The following is a 24,953-nucleotide window of genomic DNA, read 5'->3' as shown; positions in this document are numbered from 1 at the left end:
CTAGACTATAGTAACAGCATGGAACTAGACTATAGTAACAGCATGGAACTAGACTATAGTAACAGCATGGAACTAGACTATAGTAACAGCATGGAACTAGACTATAGTAACTATAGTAACATGGAACTGGACTATAGTAACAGCATGGAACTAGACAATAGTAACAGCATGGAACTAGACTACAGTAACTATAGTACCAGCATGGAACTAGACTATAGTAACAACATGGAACTAGACTATAGTAACAACATGGAACTAGACTATAGTAACAGCATGGAACTAGACTATAGTAACAGCATGGAACTAGACTATAGTAACAGCATGGAACTAGACTATAGTAACAGCACGGAACTAGACTATAGTAACAGCACGGAACTAGAATATAGTAACAGCATGGAACTAGACTATAGTAACAGCATGGAACTAGACTATAGTAACACCATGGAACTAGACATATAGTAACAGCATAGAACTAGACTATAGTAACAGCATAGAACTAGACTATAGAAACAGTAAGGAACTAGACAATAGTAATTGCATGGAACTAGAATATAGAAACAGCATGGAACTAGACTATAGTAACAGCATGGAATTAGACTACAGTAACATCATGGAACTAGACTATAGTAACAACATGGAACTAGACTATAGTAACTATAGTAACATGGAACTAGATTATAGTAAAAACATGGAACTAGACTATAGTAACAGCATTGAACTAGACTATAGTAACAGCATGGAACTAGTCTAAAGTAACAGCATGGAACTAGACTATAGTAACAGCATGGAACTAGACCATAGTAACAGCATGGAACTAGACTATAGTAACAGCATGAAACTAGGCTATAGTAACAGCATGGAACTAGGCTATAGTAACAGCATGGAACTAGACTATAGTAAAAGCATGGAACTAGGCTATAGTAACAGCATGGAACTAGGCTATAGTAACAGCATGGAACTAGGCTATAGTAACAGCATGGAACTAGGCTATAGTAACAGCATGGAACTAGACTATAGTCACTATAGTAACATGGAACTAGATTATAGTAACAGCATGAAACTAGGCTATAGTAACAGCATGGAACTAGGCTATAGTAACAGCATGGAACTAGACTATAGTAAAACCATGAAACTAGGCTATAGTAACAGCATGGAACTAGGCTATAGTAACAGCATGGAACTAGGCTATAGTAACAGCATGGAACTAGGCTATAGTAACTATAGTACCATGGAACTAGATTATAGTAAAACCATGGAACTAGACTATAGTAACAGCATGGAACTAGACCATAGTAACAGCATGGAACTAGATCATAGTAACAGCATGGAACTAGACTATAGTAACAGCATGAAACTAGACTATAGTAACAGCATGAAATTAGACTATAGTAACAGCATGGAACTAGACTATAGTAACAGCATGGAACTAGACTATAGTAACAGCATGGAACTAGACTATAGTAACTATAGTAACATGGAACTGGACTATAGTAACAGCATGGAACTAGACAATAGTAACAGCATGGAACTAGACTACAGTAACTATAGTACCAGCATGGAACTAGACTATAGTAACAACATGGAACTAGACTATAGTAACAACATGGAACTAGGCTATAGTAACAACATGGAACTAGGCTATAGTAACAGCATGGAACTAGGCTATAGTAACAGCATGGAACTAGGCTATAGTAACAGCATGGAACTAGGCTATAGTAACAGCATGGAAGTAGGCTATAGTAACTATAGTAACATGGAACTAGATTATAGTAAAAGCATGGAACTAGACTATAGTAACAGCATGGAACTAGACTATAGTAACAGCATGGAACTAGACTATAGTAACAGCATGGAACTAGACCATAGTAACAGCATGAAACTAGGCTATAGTAACAGCATGAAACTAGGCTATAGTAACAGCATGGAACTAGGCTATAGTAACAGCATGGAACTAGACTATAGTAAAAGCATGGAACTAGGCTATAGTAACAGCATGGAACTAGGCTATAGTAACAGCATGGAACTAGGCTATAGTAACAGCATGGAACTAGGCTATAGTAACAGCATGGAACTAGACTATAGTAACTATAGTAACATGGAACTAGATTATAGTAACAGCATGAAACTAGGCTATAGTAACAGCATGGAACTAGGCTATAGTATCAGCATGGAACTAGACTATAGTAACAGCATGAAACTAGGCTATAGTAACAGCATGGAACTAGGCTATAGTAACAGCATGGAACTAGGCTATAGTAACAGCATGGAACTAGGCTATAGTAACAGCATGGAACTAGGCTATAGTAACTATAGTACCATGGAACTAGATTATAGTAAAACCATGGAACTAGACTATAGTAACAGCATTGAACTAGATTATAGTAACAGCATGGAACTAGACTATAGTAACAGCATGAAACTAGACTATAGTAACAGCATGAAACTAGACTACAGTAACAGCATGGAACTAGACTACAGTAACAGCATGGAACTAGACTATAGTAACAGCACGGAACTAGACCATAGTAACAGCATGGAACTAGACTATAGTAACAGCATGAAACTAGACTATAGTAACAGCATGAAACTAGACTATAGTAACAGCATGAAATTAGACTATAGTAACAGCATGGAACTAGACTATAGTAACAGCATGGAACTAGACTATAGTAACTATAGTAACATGGAACTGGACTATAGTAACAGCATGGAACTAGACAATAGTAACAGCATGGAACTAGACTACAGTAACTATAGTACCAGCATGGAACTAGACTATAGTAACAACATGGAACTAGACTATAGTAACAGCATGGAACTAGACTATAGTAACAGCACGGAACTAGACTATAGTAACAGCACGGAACTAGACTATAGTAACAACATGGAACTAGGCTATAGTAACAGCATGGAACTAGGCTATAGTAACAGCATGGAACTAGGCTATAGTAACAACATGGAATTAGGCTATAGTAACTGCATGGAACTAGACTATAGTAACAGCATGAAACTAGACTATAGTAACTATAGTAACATGGAACTAGATTATAGTAAAAGCATGGAACTAGACTACAGTAACAGCATTGAACTAGACTATAGTAACAACATGGAACTAGACTATAGTAACAGCATGGAACTAGACTATAGTAACAGCATGGAACTAGACTATAGTAACAGCACGGAACTAGACTATAGTAACAGCATGGAACTAGACTATAGTAACACCATGGAACTAGACTATAGTAACAGCATAGAACTAGACTATAGTAACAGCATAGAACTAGACTATAGAAACAGTAAGGAACTAGACAATAGTAATTGCATGGAACTAGACTATAGAAACAGCATGGAACTAGACTATAGTAACAGCATGGAACTAGACTACAGTAACGGCATAGAACTAGACTATAGTAACAGCATGGAACTAGACTATAGTAACAGCATGGAACTAGACTATAGTAACAGCATGGAACTAGACTATAGTAACAGCATGGAACTAGACTATAGTAACTATAGTAACATGGAACTGGACTATAGTAACAGCATGGAACTAGACAATAGTAACAGCATGGAACTAGACTACAGTAACTATAGTACCAGCATGGAACTAGACTATAGTAACAACATGGAACTAGACTATAGTAACAACATGGAACTAGACTATAGTAACAGCATGGAACTAGACTATAGTAACAGCATGGAACTAGACTATAGTAACAGCATGGAACTAGACTATAGTAACAGCACGGAACTAGACTATAGTAACAGCACGGAACTAGAATATAGTAACAGCATGGAACTAGACTATAGTAACAGCATGGAACTAGACTATAGTAACACCATGGAACTAGACATATAGTAACAGCATAGAACTAGACTATAGTAACAGCATAGAACTAGACTATAGAAACAGTAAGGAACTAGACAATAGTAATTGCATGGAACTAGAATATAGAAACAGCATGGAACTAGACTATAGTAACAGCATGGAATTAGACTACAGTAACATCATGGAACTAGACTATAGTAACAGCATGGAACTAGACCATAGTAACAGCATGGAACTAGACTATAGTAACAGCATGAAACTAGACTATAGTAACAGCATGAAACTAGACTATAGTAACAGCATGAAATTAGACTATAGTAACAGCATGAAATTAGACTATAGTAACAGCATGGAACTAGACTATAGTAACAGCATGGAACTAGACTATAGTAACTATAGTAACATGGAACTGGACTATAGTAACAGCATGGAACTAGACAATAGTAACAGCATGGAACCAGACTACAGTAACTATAGTACCAGCATGGAACTAGACTATAGTAACAACATGGAACTAGACTATAGTAACAGCATGGAACTAGACTATAGTAACAGCACGGAACTAGACTATAGTAACAACATGGAACTAGGCTATAGTAACAACATGGAACTAGGCTATAGTAACAGCATGGAACTAGACTATACTAACAGCATGGAACTAGACTATAGTAACTATAGTAACATGGAACTGGACTATAGTAACAGCATGGAACTAGACAATAGTAACAGCATGGAACTAGACTACAGTAACTATAGTACCAGCATGGAACTAGACTATAGTAACAACATGGAACTAGACTATAGTAACAGCATGGAACTAGACTATAGTAACAGCACGGAACTAGACTATAGTAACAGCACGGAACTAGACTATAGTAACAACATGGAACTAGGCTATAGTAACAGCATGGAACTAGGCTATAGTAACAGCATGGAACTAGGCTATAGTAACAACATGGAACTAGGCTATAGTAACAGCATGGAACTAGACTATAGTAACAGCATGAAACTAGACTATAGTAACTATAGTAACATGGAACTAGATTATAGTAAAAGCATGGAACTAGACTACAGTAACAGCATTGAACTAGACTATAGTAACAACATGGAACTAGACTATAGTAACAGCATGGAACTAGACTATAGTAACAGCATGGAACTAGACTATAGTAACAGCACGGAACTAGACTATAGTAACAGCATGGAACTAGACTATAGTAACACCATGGAACTAGACTATAGTAACAGCATAGAACTAGACTATAGTAACAGCATAGAACTAGACTATAGAAACAGTAAGGAACTAGACAATAGTAATTGCATGGAACTAGACTATAGAAACAGCATGGAACTAGACTATAGTAACGGCATGGAACTAGACTACAGTAACGGCATGGAACTAGACTATAGTAACAGCATGGAACTAGACTATAGTAACAGCATGGAACTAGACTATAGTAACAGCATGGAACTAGACTATAGTAACAGCATGGAACTAGACTATAGTAACTATAGTAACATGGAACTGGACTATAGTAACAGCATGGAACTAGACAATAGTAACAGCATGGAACTAGACTACAGTAACTATAGTACCAGCATGGAACTAGACTATAGTAACAACATGGAACTAGACTATAGTAACAACATGGAACTAGACTATAGTAACAGCATGGAACTAGACTATAGTAACAGCATGGAACTAGACTATAGTAACAGCACGGAACTAGACTATAGTAACAGCACGGAACTAGAATATAGTAACAGCATGGAACTAGACTATAGTAACAGCATGGAACTAGACTATAGTAACACCATGGAACTAGACATATAGTAACAGCATAGAACTAGACTATAGTAACAGCATAGAACTAGACTATAGAAACAGTAAGGAACTAGACAATAGTAATTGCATGGAACTAGAATATAGAAACAGCATGGAACTAGACTATAGTAACAGCATGGAATTAGACTACAGTAACAGCATGGAACTAGACTATAGTAACAGCATGGAACTAGACCATAGTAACAGCATGGAACTAGACTATAGTAACAGCATGAAACTAGACTATAGTAACAGCATGAAACTAGACTATAGTAACAGCATGAAATTAGACTATAGTAACAGCATGAAATTAGACTATAGTAACAGCATGGAACTAGACTATAGTAACAGCATGGAACTAGACTATAGTAACTATAGTAACATGGAACTGGACTATAGTAACAGCATGGAACTAGACAATAGTAACAGCATGGAACCAGACTACAGTAACTATAGTACCAGCATGGAACTAGACTATAGTAACAACATGGAACTAGACTATAGTAACAGCATGGAACTAGACTATAGTAACAGCACGGAACTAGACTATAGTAACAACATGGAACTAGGCTATAGTAACAACATGGAACTAGGCTATAGTAACAGCATGGAACTAGACTATACTAACAGCATGGAACTAGACTATAGTAACTATAGTAACATGGAACTAGATTATAGTAAAAGCATGGAACTAGACTATAGTAACAGCATTGAACTAGACTATAGTAACAGCATGGAACTAGACTATAGTAACAACATGGAACTAGACTATAGTAACAGCATGGAACTAGACTATAGTAACAGCATGGAACTAGACTATAGTAACAGCACGGAACTAGACTATAGTAACAGCATAGAACTAGACTATAGAAACAGTAAGGAACTAGACAATAGTAATTGCATGGAACTAGACTATAGAAACAGCATGGAACTAGACTATAGAAACAGCATGGAACTAGACTATAGTAACAGCATGGAACTAGACTATAGTAACAGCATGGAACTAGAATATAGTAACAGCATGGAACTAGACTATAGTAACAGCATGGAACTAGACTATAGTAACAGCATGGAACTAGACTATAGTAACTATAGTACCAGCATGGAACTAGACTATAGTAACAACATGGAACTAGACTATAGTAACAGCACGGAACTAGACTATAGTAACAGCATGGAACTAGAATATAGTAACAGCATGGAACTAGACTATAGTAACAGCATGGAACTAGACTAAAGTAACAGCATAGAACTAGTCTATAGTAACAGCATAGAACTAGACTATAGAAACAGTAAGGAACTAGACAATAGTAATTGCATGGAACTAGACTATAGAAACAGCATGGAACTAGACTATAGAAACAGCATGGAACTAAACTATAGTAACAGCATGGAACTAGAATATAGTAACAGCATGGAACTAGACTATAGTAACAGCATGGAACTAGAATATAGTAACAGCATGGAACTAGACTACAATAACTATAGTACCAGCATGGAACTAGACTATAGTAACAACATGGAACTAGACTATAGTAACAGCATGGAACTAGACTATAGTAACAGCATGGAACTAGACTATAGTAACAGCATAGAACTAGACTATAGAAACAGTAAGGAACAAGACAATAGTAATTGCATGGAACTAGACTATAGAAACAGCATGGAACTAGACTATAGAAACAGCATGGAACTAGACTATAGTAACAGCATGGAACTAGACTATAGTAACAGCATGGAACTAGACTATAGTACCAGCATGGAACTAGACTATAGTAACAGCATGGAACTAGACCATAGTAACAGCATGGAACTAGACTATAGTAACAGCATGAAACTAGGCTATAGTAACAGCATGGAACTAGGCTATAGTAACAGCATGGAACTAGACTATAGTAAAAGCATGGAACTAGGCTATAGTAACAGCATGGAACTAGGCTATAGTAACAGCATGGAACTAGGCTATAGTAACAGCATGGAACTAGGCTATAGTAACAGCATGGAACTAGGCTATAGTAACAGCATGGAACTAGACTATAGTAACTATAGTAACATGGAACTAGATTATAGTAACAGCATGAAACTAGGCTATAGTAACAGCATGGAACTAGGCTATAGTAACAGCATGGAACTAGACTATAGTAAAACCATGAAACTAGGCTATAGTAACAGCATGGAACTAGGCTATAGTAACAGCATGGAACTAGGCTATAGTAACAGCATGGAACTAGGCTATAGTAACTATAGTACCATGGAACTAGATTATAGTAAAACCATGGAACTAGACTATAGTAACAGCATGGAACTAGACCATAGTAACAGCATGGAACTAGATCATAGTAACAGCATGGAACTAGACTATAGTAACAGCATGAAACTAGACTATAGTAACAGCATGAAACTAGACTATAGTAACAGCATGAAATTAGACTATAGTAACAGCATGGAACTAGACTATAGTAACAGCATGGAACTAGACTATAGTAACAATATGGAACTAGACTATAGTAACTATAGTAACATGGAATTGGACTATAGTAACAGCATGGAACTAGACAATAGTAACAGCATGGAACTAGACTACAGTAACTATAGTACCAGCATGGAACTAGACTATAGTAACAACATGGAACTAGACTATAGTAACAACATGGAACTAGGCTATAGTAACAACATGGAACTAGACTATAGTAACAGCATGGAACTAGGCTATAGTAACAGCATGGAACTAGGCTATAGTAACAGCATGGAACTAGGCTATAGTAACAGCATGGAAGTAGGCTATAGTAACTATAGTAACATGGAACTAGATTATAGTAAAAGCATGGAACTAGACTATAGTAACAGCATGGAACTAGACTATAGTAACAGCATGGAACTAGACCATAGTAACAGCATGGAACTAGGCTATAGTAACAGCATGAAACTAGGCTATAGTAACAGCATGAAACTAGGCTATAGTAACAGCATGGAACTAGACTATAGTAAAAGCATGGAACTAGGCTATAGTAACAGCATGGAACTAGGCTATAGTAACAGCATGGAACTAGGCTATAGTAACAGCATGGAACTAGGCTATAGTAACAGCATGGAACTAGACTATAGTAACTATAGTAACATGGAACTAGATTATAGTAACAGCATGGAACTAGGCTATAGTAACAGCATGGAACTAGACTATAGTAACAGCATGAAACTAGGCTATAGTAACAGCATGAAACTAGGCTATAGTAACAGCATGGAACTAGGCTATAGTAACAGCATGGAACTAGGCTATAGTAACAGCATGGAACTAGGCTATAGTAACAGCATGGAACTAGGCTATAGTAACTATAGTACCATGGAACTAGATTATAGTAAAACCATGGAACTAGACTATAGTAACAGCATTGAACTAGATTATAGTAACAGCATGGAACTAGACTATAGTAACAGCATGAAACTAGACTATAGTAACTATAGTACCATGGAACTAGATTATAGTAAAACCATGGAACTAGACTATAGTAACAGCATTGAACTAGATTATAGTAACAGCATGGAACTAGACTATAGTAACAGCATGAAATTAGACTATAGTAACAGCATGAAACTAGACTACAGTAACAGCATGGAACTAGACTATAGTAACAGCATGGAACTAGACCATAGTAACAGCATGAAACTAGACTATAGTAACAGCATGAAACTAGACTATAGTAACAGCATGGAACTAGACTATAGTAACAGCATGAAACTAGACTATAGTAACAGCATGAAACTAGACTATAGTAACAGCATGAAATTAGACTATAGTAACAGCATGGAACTAGACTATAGTAACTATAGTAACATGGAACTGGACTATAGTACCAGCATGGAACTAGACTATAGTAACAACATGGAACTAGACTATAGTAACAGCATGGAACTAGACTATAGTAACAGCACGGAACTAGACTATAGTAACAGCACGGAACTAGACTATAGTAACAACATGGAACTAGGCTATAGTAACAGCATGGAACTAGGCTATAGTAACAGCATGGAACTAGGCTATAGTAACAACATGGAACTAGGCTATAGTAACAGCATGGAACTAGACTATAGTAACAGCATGAAACTAGACTATAGTAACTATAGTAACATGGAACTGGACTATAGTAACAGCATGGAACTAGGCTATAGTAACAGCATGGAACTAGGCTATAGTAACAGCATGGAACTAGACTATAGTAACACCATGGAACTAGACTATAGTAACACCATGGAACTAGACTATAGTAACAGCATAGAACTAGACTATAGTAACAGCATAGAACTAGACTATAGAAACAGTAAGGAACTAGACAATAGTAATTGCATGGAACTAGACTATAGAAACAGCATGGAACTAGACTATAGTAACGGCATGGAACTAGACTACAGTAACAGCATGAAACTAGACTATAGTAACAGCATGGAACTAGACTATAGTAACAGCATGGAACTAGACTATAGTAACTATAGTAACATGGAACTGGACTATAGTAACAGCATGGAACTAGACAATAGTAACAGCATGGAACTAGACTACAGTAACTATAGTACCAGCATGGAACTAGACTATAGTAACAACATGGAACTAGACTATAGTAACAACATGGAACTAGACTATAGTAACAGCATGGAACTAGACTATAGTAACAGCATGGAACTAGACTATAGTAACAGCACGGAACTAGACTATAGTAACAGCATGGAACTAGAATATAGTAACAGCATGGAACTAGACTATAGTAACAGCATGGAACTAGACTATAGTAACACCATGGAACTAGACATATAGTAACAGCATAGAACTAGACTATAGTAACAGCATAGAATTAGACTATAGAAACAGTAAGGAACTAGACAATAGTAATTGCATGGAACTAGAATATAGAAACAGCATGGAACTAGACTATAGTAACAGCATGGAATTAGACTACAGTAACAGCATGGAACTAGACTATAGTAACAGCATGGAACTAGACCATAGTAACAGCATGGAACTAGACTATAGTAACAGCATGAAACTAGACTATAGTAACAGCATGAAACTAGACTATAGTAACAGCATGAAATTAGACTATAGTAACAGCATGGAACTAGACTATAGTAACAGCATGGAACTAGACTATAGTAACTATAGTAACATGGAACTGGACTATAGTAACAGCATGGAACTAGACAATAGTAACAGCATGGAACTAGACTATACTAACAGCATGGAACTAGACTATAGTAACAGCACGGAACTAGACTATAGTAACAACATGGAACTAGGCTATAGTAACAACATGGAACTAGGCTATAGTAACAGCATGGAACTAGACTATAGTAACAGCACGGAACTAGACTATAGTAACAGCACGGAACTAGACTATAGTAACAACATGGAACTAGGCTATAGTAACAGCATGGAACTAGACTATAGTAACAGCACGGAACTAGACTATAGTAACAACATGGAACTAGGCTATAGTAACAACATGGAACTAGGCTATAGTAACAGCATGGAACTAGACTATACTAACAGCATGGAACTAGACTATAGTAACTATAGTAACATGGAACTAGATTATAGTAAAAGCATGGAACTAGACTATAGTAACAGCATTGAACTAGACTATAGTAACAGCATGGAACTAGACTATAGTAACAACATGGAACTAGACTATAGTAACAGCATGGAACTAGACTATAGTAACAGCATGGAACTAGACTATAGTAACAGCACGGAACTAGACTATAGTAACAGCATAGAACTAGACTATAGAAACAGTAAGGAACTAGACAATAGTAATTGCATGGAACTAGACTATAGAAACAGCATGGAACTAGACTATAGAAACAGCATGGAACTAGACTATAGTAACAGCATGGAACTAGACTATAGTAACAGCATGGAACTAGAATATAGTAACAGCATGGAACTAGACTATAGTAACAGCATGGAACTAGACTATAGTAACAGCATGGAACTAGACTACAGTAACTATAGTACCAGCATGGAACTAGACTATAGTAACAACATGGAACTAGACTATAGTAACAGCACGGAACTAGACTATAGTAACAGCATGGAACTAGAATATAGTAACAGCATGGAACTAGACTATAGTAACAGCATGGAACTAGACTAAAGTAACAGCATAGAACTAGTCTATAGTAACAGCATAGAACTAGACTATAGAAACAGTAAGGAACTAGACAATAGTAATTGCATGGAACTAGACTATAGAAACAGCATGGAACTAGACTATAGAAACAGCATGGAACTAGACTATATTAACAGCATGGAACTAGAATATAGTAACAGCATGGAACTAGACTATAGTAACAGCATGGAACTAGAATATAGTAACAGCATGGAACTAGACTACAATAACTATAGTACCAGCATGGAACTAGACTATAGTAACAACATGGAACTAGACTATAGTAACAGCATGGAACTAGACTATAGTAACAGCATGGAACTAGACTATAGTAACAGCATAGAACTAGACTATAGAAACAGTAAGGAACAAGACAATAGTAATTGCATGGAACTAGACTATAGAAACAGCATGGAACTAGACTATAGAAACAGCATGGAACTAGACTATAGTAACAGCATGGAACTAGACTATAGTAACAGCATGGAACTAGACTATAGTACCAGCATGGAACTAGACTATAGTAACAGCATGGAACTAGACCATAGTAACAGCATGGAACTAGACTATAGTAACAGCATGAAACTAGGCTATAGTAACAGCATGGAACTAGGCTATAGTAACAGCATGGAACTAGACTATAGTAAAAGCATGGAACTAGGCTATAGTAACAGCATGGAACTAGGCTATAGTAACAGCATGGAACTAGGCTATAGTAACAGCATGGAACTAGGCTATAGTAACAGCATGGAACTAGGCTATAGTAACAGCATGGAACTAGGCTATAGTAACAGCATGGAACTAGACTATAGTAACTATAGTAACATGGAACTAGATTATAGTAACAGCATGAAACTAGGCTATAGTAACAGCATGGAACTAGGCTATAGTAACAGCATGGAACTAGACTATAGTAAAACCATGAAAGTAGGCTATAGTAACAGCATGGAACTAGGCTATAGTAACAGCATGGAACTAGGCTATAGTAACAGCATGGAACTAGGCTATAGTAACTATAGTACCATGGAACTAGATTATAGTAAAACCATGGAACTAGACTATAGTAACAGCATGGAACTAGACCATAGTAACAGCATGGAACTAGATCATAGTAACAGCATGGAACTAGACTATAGTAACAGCATGAAACTAGACTATAGTAACAGCATGAAACTAGACTATAGTAACAGCATGAAATTAGACTATAGTAACAGCATGGAACTAGACTATAGTAACAGCATGGAACTAGACTATAGTAACAATATGGAACTAGACTATAGTAACTATAGTAACATGGAATTGGACTATAGTAACAGCATGGAACTAGACAATAGTAACAGCATGGAACTAGACTACAGTAACTATAGTACCAGCATGGAACTAGACTATAGTAACAACATGGAACTAGACTATAGTAACAACATGGAACTAGGCTATAGTAACAACATGGAACTAGACTATAGTAACAGCATGGAACTAGGCTATAGTAACAGCATGGAACTAGGCTATAGTAACAGCATGGAACTAGGCTATAGTAACAGCATGGAAGTAGGCTATAGTAACTATAGTAACATGGAACTAGATTATAGTAAAAGCATGGAACTAGACTATAGTAACAGCATGGAACTAGACTATAGTAACAGCATGGAACTAGACCATAGTAACAGCATGGAACTAGGCTATAGTAACAGCATGAAACTAGGCTATAGTAACAGCATGGAACTAGGCTATAGTAACAGCATGGAACTAGACTATAGTAAAAGCATGGAACTAGGCTATAGTAACAGCATGGAACTAGGCTATAGTAACAGCATGGAACTAGGCTATAGTAACAGCATGGAACTAGGCTATAGTAACAGCATGGAACTAGACTATAGTAACTATAGTAACATGGAACTAGATTATAGTAACAGCATGGAACTAGGCTATAGTAACAGCATGGAACTAGGCTATAGTAACAGCATGGAACTAGGCTATAGTAACAGCATGGAACTAGGCTATAGTAACAGCATGGAACTAGGCTATAGTAACAGCATGGAACTAGGCTATAGTAACTATAGTACCATGGAACTAGATTATAGTAAAACCATGGAACTAGACTATAGTAACAGCATTGAACTAGATTATAGTAACAGCATGGAACTAGACTATAGTAACAGCATGAAACTAGACTATAGTAACTATAGTACCATGGAACTAGATTATAGTAAAACCATGGAACTAGACTATAGTAACAGCATTGAACTAGATTATAGTAACAGCATGGAACTAGACTATAGTAACAGCATGAAATTAGACTATAGTAACAGCATGAAACTAGACTACAGTAACAGCATGGAACTAGACTATAGTAACAGCATGGAACTAGACCATAGTAACAGCATGAAACTAGACTATAGTAACAGCATGAAACTAGACTATAGTAACAGCATGAAACTAGACTATAGTAACAGCATGAAATTAGACTATAGTAACAGCATGGAACTAGACTATAGTAACTATAGTAACATGGAACTGGACTATAGTAACAGCATGGAACTAGACAATAGTAACAGCATGGAACTAGACCATAGTAACAGCATGGAACTAGACTATAGTAACAGCATGGAACTAGACTATAGTAACAGCATGAAACTAGACTATAGTAACAGCATGAAACTAGACTATAGTAACAGCATGAAATTAGACTATAGTAACAGCATGGAACTAGACTATAGTAACTATAGTAACATGGAACTGGACTATAGTACCAGCATGGAACTAGACTATAGTAACAACATGGAACTAGACTATAGTAACAGCATGGAACTAGACTATAGTAACAGCACGGAACTAGACTATAGTAACAACATGGAACTAGGCTATAGTAACAGCATGGAACTAGGCTATAGTAACAGCATGGAACTAGGCTATAGTAACAACATGGAACTAGGCTATAGTAACAGCATGGAACTAGACTATAGTAACAGCATGAAACTAGACTATAGTAACTATAGTAACATGGAACTGGACTATAGTAACAGCATGGAACTAGGCTATAGTAACAGCATGGAACTAGGCTATAGTAACAGCATGGAACTAGACTATAGTAACACCATGGAACTAGACTATAGTAACAGCATAGAACTAGACTATAGTAACAGCATAGAACTAGACTATAGAAACAGTAAGGAACTAGACAATAGTAATTGCATGGAACTAGACTATAGAAACAGCATGGAACTAGACTATAGTAACGGCATGGAACTAGACTACAGTAACAGCATGAAACTAGACTATAGTAACAGCATGGAACTAGACTATAGTAACAGCATGGAACTAGACTATAGTAACTATAGTAACATGGAACTGGACTATAGTAACAGCATGGAACTAGACAATAGTAACAGCATGGAACTAGACTACAGTAACTATAGTACCAGCATGGAACTAGACTATAGTAACAACATGGAACTAGACTATAGTAACAACATGGAACTAGACTATAGTAACAGCATGGAACTAGACTATAGTAACAGCATGGAACTAGACTATAGTAACAGCACGGAACTAGACTATAGTAACAGCATGGAACTAGAATATAGTAACAGCATGGAACTAGACTATAGTAACAGCATGGAACTAGACTATAGTAACACCATGGAACTAGACATATAGTAACAGCATAGAACTAGACTATAGTAACAGCATAGAACTAGACTATAGAAACAGTAAGGAACTAGACAATAGTAATTGCATGGAACTAGAATATAGAAACAGCATGGAACTAGACTATAGTAACAGCATGGAATTAGACTACAGTAACAGCATGGAACTAGACTATAGTAACAGCATGGAACTAGACCATAGTAACAGCATGGAACTAGACTATAGTAACAGCATGAAACTAGACTATAGTAACAGCATGAAACTAGACTATAGTAACAGCATGAAATTAGACTATAGTAACAGCATGGAACTAGACTATAGTAACAGCATGGAACTAGACTATAGTAACATGGAACTGGACTATAGTAACAGCATGGAACTAGACAATAGTAACAGCATGGAACCAGACTACAGTAACTATAGTACCAGCATGGAACTAGACTATAGTAACAACATGGAACTAGACTATAGTAACAGCACGGAACTAGACTATAGTAACAGCACGGAACTAGACTATAGTAACAACATGGAACTAGGCTATAGTAACAACATGGAACTAGGCTATAGTAACAGCATGGAACTAGACTATAGTAACAGCATGGAACTAGACTATAGTAACTATAGTAACATGGAACTAGATTATAGTAAAAGCATGGAACTAGACTATAGTAACAGCATTGAACTAGACTATAGTAACAGCATGAAACTAGACTATAGTAACAACATGGAACTAGACTATAGTAACAGCATGGAACTAGACTATAGTAACAGCATGGAACTAGACTATAGTAACAGCACGGAACTAGACTATAGTAACAGCACGGAACTAGACTATAGAAACAGTAAGGAACTAGACAATAGTAATTGCATGGAACTAGACTATAGAAACAGCATGGAACTAGACTATAGAAACAGCATGGAACTAGACTATAGTAACAGCATGGAACTAGACTATAGTAACAGCATGGAACTAGAATATAGTAACAGCATGGAACTAGACTATAGTAACAGCATGGAACTAGACTATAGTAACAGCATGGAACTAGACTACAGTAACTATAGTACCAGCATGGAACTAGACTATAGTAACAACATGGAACTAGACTATAGTAACAGCACGGAACTAGACTATAGTAACAGCATGGAACTAGAATATAGTAACAGCATGGAACTAGACTATAGTAACAGCATGGAACTAGACTATAGTAACAGCATAGAACTAGACTATAGTAACAGCATAGAACTAGACTTTAGAAACAGTAAGGAACTAGACAATAGTAATTGCATGGAACTAGACTATAGAAACAGCATGGAACTAGACTATAGAAACAGCATGGAACTAGACTATAGTAACAGCATGGAACTAGAATATAGTAACAGCATGGAACTAGACTATAGTAACAGCATGGAACTAGAATATAGTAACAGCATGGAACTAGACTACAATAACTATAGTACCAGCATGGAACTAGACTATAGTAACAACATGGAACTAGACTATAGTAACAGCATGGAACTAGACTATAGTAACAGCATGGAACTAGACTATAGTAACAGCATGGAACTAGACTATAGAAACAGTAAGGAACAAGACAATAGTAATTGCATGGAACTAGACTATAGAAACAGCATGGAACTAGACTATAGAAACAGCATGGAACTAGACTATAGTAACAGCATGGAACTAGACTATAGTACCAGCATGGAACTAGACTATAGTAACAGCATGGAACTAGACTAGAGTAACAGCATGGAACTAGACTAGAGTAACAGCATGGAACTAGACTAGAGTAACAGCATGGAACTAGACTATAGTAACAGCATGGAACTAGACTATAGTAACAGCATGGAACTAGACTATAGTAACAGCATGGAACTAGACTATAGTAACAGCATGGAGCTAGAATATAGTAACAGCATGGAACTAGACTATAGTAACAGCATGGAACTACACTATAGTAACAGCATGGAACTAGACTATAGTAACAGCATAGAACTAGACAAAAGTAATTGCATGGAACTAGACTATAGAAACAGCATGGAACTAGACTATAGAAACAGCATGGAACTAGACTATAGAAACAGCATGGAACTAGACTATAGAAACAGCATGGAACTAGACTATAGTAACAGCATGGAACAAGACTATAGAAACAGCATGGAACTAGACTATAGAAAATATAGTAACAGCATGGAACTAGGCTATAGTAACAGCATGGAACTAGGCTATAGTAACAGCATGGAACTAGACTATAGAAACAGCATGGAACTAGGCTATAGTAACAGCATGGAACTAGACTATAGTAACTATAGTAACATGGAACTAGATTATAGTAAAAGCATGGAACTAGACTATAGTAACAGCATTGAACTAGATTATAGTAACAGCATGGAACTAGACTACAGTAACAGAATGGAACTAGACTATAGTAACAGCATGGAACTAGACCATAGTAACAGCATGGAACTAGACTATAGTAATAGCATGGTACTAGACTACAGTAACTATAGTACCAGCATGGAACTAGACTATAGTAACAACATGGAACTAGACTATAGTAACAGCATGGAACTAGACAATAGTAATTGCATGGAACTAGACTATAGTAACAGCATGGAACTAGACTATAGAAACAGCATGGAACTAGACCATAGTAACAGCATGGAACTAGACCATAGTAACAGCATGGAACTAGGATATAGTAACAGCATGGAACTAGGCTATAGTAACAGCATGGAACAAGGCTATAGTAACAGCATGGAACTAGACCATAGTAACAGCATGGAACTAGACCATAGTAACAGCATGGAACTAGGATATAGTAACAGCATGGAACTAGGCTATAGTAACAGCATGGAAGTACACTATAGTAACAGCATGGAACTACACTATAGTAACAGGATGGAACTAGACTATAGTAACTATAGTAACATGGAACTTGATTATAGGAACAGCATGGAACTAGGCTATAGTAACAGCATGGAACTAGGCTATAGTAACAGCATGGAACTAGACTATAGTAACAGCATGGAACTAGACTATAGTAACAGCATGGAACTAGACTATAGTAACATGGAACTAGATTATAGTAAAAGCATGGAACTAGACTATAGTAACAGAATTGAACTAGACTATAGTAACAGCATTGAACTAGTCTAAAGTAACAGCATGGAACTAGACTACAGTAACAGCATGGAACTAGACTATAGTAACAGCATGGAACTAGACCATAGTAACAGAATGGAACTAGACTATAGTAACAGCATGGAACTAGGCTATAGTAACAGCATGGAACTAGACAATAGGAATTGCATGGAACTAGACTATAGTAACAGCATGGAACTAGACTATAGAAACAGCATGGAACTAGACCATAGTAACAGCATGGAACTAGACCATAGTAACAGCATGGAACTAGGATATAGTAACAGCATGGAACTAGGCTATAGTAAAAGCATGGAACTAGGCTATAGTAACAGCATGGAACTAGGCTATAGTAACAGCATGGAACTAGACTATAGTAACAGCATGGAACTAGACTATAGTAACAGCATGGAACTAGACTATAGTAACATGGAACTAGATTATAGTAAAAGCATGGAACTAGACTATAGTAACAGAATTGAACTAGACTATAGTAACAGCATTGAACTAGTCTAAAGTAACAGCATGGAACTAGACTACAGTAACAGCATGGAACTAGACTATAGTAACAGCATGGAACTAGACCATAGTAACAGAATGGAACTAGACTATAGTAACAGCATGGAACTAGGCTATAGTAACAGCATGGAACTAGACAATAGGAATTGCATGGAACTAGACTATAGTAACAGCATGGAACTAGACTATAGAAACAGCATGGAACTAGACCATAGTAACAGCATGGAACTAGACCATAGTAACAGCATGGAACTAGGATATAGTAACAGCATGGAACTAGGCTATAGTAAAAGCATGGAACTAGACTATAGTAACAGCATGGAACTAGGATATAGTAACAGCATGGAACTAGGCTATAGTAACAGCATGGAACTAGGCTATAGTAACAGCATGGAACTAGGCTATAGTAACAGCATGGAACTAGACCATAGTAACAGCATGGAACTAGACCATAGTAACAGCATGGAACTAGACAATAGTAACTGCATGGAACTAGACAATAGTAACTGCATGGAACTAGACTATAGTAACAGCATGGAACTAGACTATAGAAACAGCATGGAACTAGACTATAGTAACAGCATGGAACTAGACTATAGTAACAGCATGGAACTAGACTATAGTAACAGCATGGAAGTACACTATAGTAACAGCATGGAACTAGACCATAGTAACAGCATGGAACTAGGATATAGTAACAGCATGGAACTAGGCTATAGTAACAGCATGGAACTAGACTATAGTAACAGCATGGAACTAGACTATAGTAACAGCATGGAACTAGACTATAGTAACAGCATGGAAGTACACTATAGTAACAGCATGGAACTAGACTATAGTAACAGCATGGAACTAGACTATAGTAACTATAGTAACATGGAACTTGATTATAGGAACAGCATGGAACTAGGCTATAGTAACAGCATGGAACTAGACTATAGTAACAGCATGGAACTAGACTATAGTAACAGCATGGAACTAGACTATAGTAACAGCATGGAACTAGACTATAGTAACTATAGTAACATGGAACTAGATTATAGTAAAAGCATTGAACTAGACTATAGTAACAGCATTGAACTAGTCTAAAGTAACAGCATGGAACTAGACTACAGTAACAGCATGGGAACTAGACTATAGTAACAGCATGGAACTAGACCATAGTAACAGAATGGAACTAGACTATAGTAACAGCATGGAACTAGACTATAGTAACAGCATGGAACTAGGCTATAGTAACAGCATGGAACTAGGCTATAGTAACAGCATGGAACTAGACTATAGTAACAGCATGGAACTAGACTATAGTAACATCATGGAAGTACACTATAGTAACAGCATGGAACTACACTATAGTAACAGGATGGAACTAGACTATAGTAACTATTGTAACATGGAACTTGATTATAGGAACAGCATGGAACTAGGCTATAGTAACAGCATGGAACTAGGCTATAGTAACAGCATGGAACTAGACTATAGTAACAGCATGGAACTAGACTATAGTAACTATAGTAACATGGAACTAGATTATAGTAACAGCATGGAACTTGACTATAAAAACAGCATGGAACTAGGCTATAGTAACAACATGGAACTAGACTATAGTAACAGCATGGAACTAGGCTATAGTAACAGCATGGAACTAGGCTATAATAACAGCATGGAACTAGACTATAGTAACAGCATGGAACTAGACTATAGTAACTATAGTAACATGGAACTAGATGATAGTAAAAGCATGGAACTAGACTATAGTAACAGCATTGAACTAGATTATAGTAACAGCATGGAACTAGTCTAAAGTAACAGCATGGAACTAGACCATAGTAACAGCATGGAACTAGACCATAGTAACAGCATGGAACTAGACTATAGTAACAGCATGAAACTAGACTATAGTAACAGCATGGAACTAGACTATAGTAACAGCATGGAACTAGGCTATAGTAACAGCATGGAACTAGGCTATAGTAACAGCATGGAACTAGGCAATAGTAACAGCATGGAACTAGGCTATAGTAACAGCATGGAACTAGGCTATAGTAACAGCATGGAACTAGACTATAGTAACAGCATGGAACTAGACTATAGTAACTATAGTAACATGGAACTGGACTATAGTAACAGCATGGAACTAGACTATAGTAACAGCATGGAACTAGACTAGTAACAGCATGGAACTAGACTATAGTAACAGCATGGAACTAGACTATAGTAACAGCATAGAACTAGACTATAGAAACAGTATGGAACTAGACAATAGTAATTGCATGGAACTAGACTATAGAAACAGCATGGAACTAGACTATAGAAACAGCATGGAACTAGACTATAGTAACAGCATGGAACTAGACTATAGAAACAGCATGGAACTAGACTACAGTAACTATAGTACCAGCATGGAACTAGACTATAGTAACAGCATGGAACTAGACTATAGTAACAGCATTGAACTAGTCTAAAGTAACAGCATTGAACTAGTCTAAAGTAACAGCATGGAACTAGACTACAGTAACAGCATGGAACTAGACTATAGTAACAGCATGGAACTAGACCATAGTGACAGAATGGAACTAGACTATAGTAACAGCATGGAACTAGGCTATAGTAACAGCACGGAACTAGGCTATAGTAACAGCATGGAACTAGGCTATAGTAACAGCATGGAACTAGGCTATAGTAACAGCATGGAACTAGACTATAGTAACAGCATGGAACTAGACTATAGTAACTATAGTAACATGGAACTAGATTATAGTAAAAGCATGGAACTAGACTATAGTAACAGCATTGAACTAGATTATAGTAACAGCATGGAACTAGTCTAAAGTAACAGCATGGAACTAGACTATAGTAACAGCATGGAACTAGACCATAGTAACAGCATGGAACTAGACTATAGTAACAGCATGAAACTAGACTATAGTAACAGCATGGAACTAGGCTATAGTAACAGCATGGAACTAGGCTATAGTAACAGCATGGAACTAGGCTATAGTAACAGCATGGAACTAGGCTATAGTAACAGCATGGAACTAGGCTATAGTAACAGCATGGAACTAGACTATAGTAACAGCATGGAACTAGACTATAGTAACAGCATGAAACTAGACTATAGTAACAGCATGGAACTAGGCTATAGTAACAGCATGGAACTAGACTATAGTAACAGCATGGAACTAGACTATAGTAACAGCATAGAACTAGACTATAGAAACAGTATGGAACTAGACAATAGTAATTGCATGGAACTAGACTATAGAAACAGCATGGAACTAGACTATAGTAACAGCATTGAACTAGACTATAGTAACAGCATTGAACTAGTCTAAAGTAACAGCATGGAACTAGACTACAGTAACAGCATGGGAACTAGACAATAGTAATTGCATGGAACTAGACTATAGAAACAGCATGGAACTAGACTATAGAAACAGCATGGAACTAGACTATAGTAACAGCATGGAACTAGACTATAGAAACAGCATGGAACTAGACAATAGTAACAGCATGGAACTAGACAATAGTAACAGCATGGAACTAGACTACAGTAACTATAGTACCAGCATGGAACTAGATGTGTGCCAGTACTTACTAGTGTTCATCAGGGCCCGGTTTCTCAAAACCATCTTATGGCCCAGATATCCAGTTTCCTCCTCTTCTTCCTCCTCATTTCTCGATGTGACAGTCATCTCCCCCTTCACCTCTTTAACTTCAAAAACGGCATCTTCCTCATCCTCTTCTACTTTTACTGTAACATCTTTCTCCTCTTTCACTCTGAACGCGTCTTCCTCTTCTTTCACTGAAACGTCTTTCTCTTCTTCTTTCACTATAACAGCCTCACTCTCTACTTGTTTTTGTATTTTGACATCCTCTTCCTCCTCTTTCACGACAACGTTCAGCCACAGACCCTCTTTCTCCGTCCAGCAGACCTCCTCTTCTTTCTTAGGAGAGTACCTTCGTAAACTCATGGTCGGGGATGTTAGCTAGCTAGGCTAATGCGAACTTAACCAGCCCGCTAGCTGACTAATAACAACACCGTAAATATTAAATTAAATCGGATAACTAACTAGACGACGGAAGAGGGTTTAGAACACAGTGGTTAATATATACGAAAGCGTCTAAAGAGCTTTATTGGTTCGGCTATTTTGTCTAGCAAGCTACAGAGGTGTCTGGCTAACTTTTGCTGCTGTTGAAAGAAGCGTTCCGTCCACTAGAATATTCGTCACACCAACAGCATAACCTTAAATTCCCACACCGCCATCTGCTGACTGGAGTGGGTAACGAAGTTGAGTAATGTACATTTTATCTTCAGACAACAGGTTAAAGTGTAGAAAGCATGCGTTTTTACTCACCAGTGTAACAAAACAGTGTGGTTGAAGCATTAGTAACTGGTTACCTATAAGCACAAACAGTTATGTTTTTGCGTCATTACATATTTATTCACTTATTTCCAGATATCTTCTAAACTTCCCACAATGCACTATTTCTCAATGCCATATGGAGGATGTACTCTGTGCTTGGTAGCTAGCTTTCCATGTGCCGCGTGGTTGTGTTATCTAGTGGGAACGCATTAGCATGGTAGGCTCTGGTGCCTTCTTGCCGTGGGCTCAAAACCAATGAGAAAATCATACCTGCTTGCTCCTTTTGGTTTTGTCAACTTTTCGGTAGGGAAGTTATGTTTATTCCGGAGCTACGAGGCATGCGTCGAAATCGCTAAACTGTATACTTCAAAACGCCCTAGAGTGTGCCGATATCACTTTATCAACAGCACGTCATCAATGACGTCTGAAGCTTCATTTCATCGAACAACAACCTGATTTGTTTGGTATTGGGCTTGTTCGACACTGCAGGCGACTGCCAACTGACTGATTTTCAAATCACCTTACATCATAAATAACTACTCATTATTATTTAGAAATCAGTCAGCCAGTCACCATTTACCCACAATTCAGCATGGATTTCAATGCTCTCGAAAATGGCCAGTGGGTTTAGTAGATGACATAAAGGCTACGCTGGCCACGCTCGAGGGCGTGTTGGACGTCATCTATGATAATGTGACTTTTCTAAATTCTGTGTTGCTCAAACCTGTTGAACCTACATTACCGTTCAAAAGTTTGGGTTCAATTAGAAATGTCCTTGTTTTCCATGAACACATACATGAAATTAGTTGCATAATGAATAGGAAATATAGTCAAGACTTTGACAAGGTTATAAATAATGATTTATATTTGGAATAATAATTGTGTCCTTCAAACTTTGCTTTCATCAAAGAATCCTCCATTTGCAGCAATTACAGCCTTGCAGACATTTGGCATTCTAGTTGTCAATTTGTTGAGGTAATCTGAAGAGATCTCACCCCATGCTTCCTGAAGCACCTCCCACAAATTGGATTGGCACTTCTTACGTGTCATACCGTCAAGCTGCTCCCACAACAGCTCAATAGGGTTAAGGTCCAGTGACTGTGCTGACCACTCCATTATTGACAGAATACAAGCTGCTTTTGCACTCTCTTGGCACCCTGTCATTTCCGGTCACAACTTGCAGACTTGTTTTCGAGTTGCTGTGCGTTTTGTTGCCAACCTGTTTTGCTACCTGACAAATGTATGGTTTTTACTTTTTAATTACCGTTTATATATATATTTTTCTCAACTTTTTCACTCCGGACGCTTTATCTGGACACGATTCGTCAGGACCTCCAACAGCCGAAGCTAAGTAGTAACATTAACATGATGCATTCTAATTGCAGTCGCTGTACTCGCCTTACGACGAGGATAGCTGTGCTACAAGCCCAGCTTCAGACGCAATCGTTAGGCAAGGGTA

General features: G+C 37.2%; 1 protein-coding gene across 2 annotated transcripts in view; it reads right to left on the bottom strand.

The window, feature by feature from the left end:
* LOC110527623 (uncharacterized) overlaps positions 1-24,069 on the bottom strand; it is an 89,176-nt gene extending 65,107 nt beyond the window's left edge. Inside the window, exons 1-2 of one of the 2 annotated variants that reach the window (XR_016497144.1) lie at positions 23,765-24,069; positions 23,486-23,529 (exon numbers count right to left, since the gene is read on the bottom strand). Coding sequence is in view for 1 of the 2 variants with exons in the window: in XM_021609025.3 (XP_021464700.3) it covers positions 22,726-23,101 (376 nt within the window). In the remaining variant the exon portion in view is untranslated. Of the gene's footprint in view, positions 1-22,725; positions 23,390-23,485; positions 23,530-23,764 lie in introns of those variants that run through there. The other variant, XM_021609025.3, reaches the window with a different exon arrangement.
* Between the last annotated feature and the right edge of the window lie 884 nt (positions 24,070-24,953).

This window comes from Oncorhynchus mykiss, chromosome 7, assembly GCF_057628025.1.
Source record: "Oncorhynchus mykiss isolate SJ-2025 chromosome 7, ASM5762802v1, whole genome shotgun sequence".
In the NCBI taxonomy this organism is placed as follows: Eukaryota; Metazoa; Chordata; class Actinopteri; order Salmoniformes; family Salmonidae; genus Oncorhynchus; species Oncorhynchus mykiss.
Note: the sequence above shows the minus strand (reverse complement) of the source record. Positions and strands in the feature narration are given on the sequence as shown.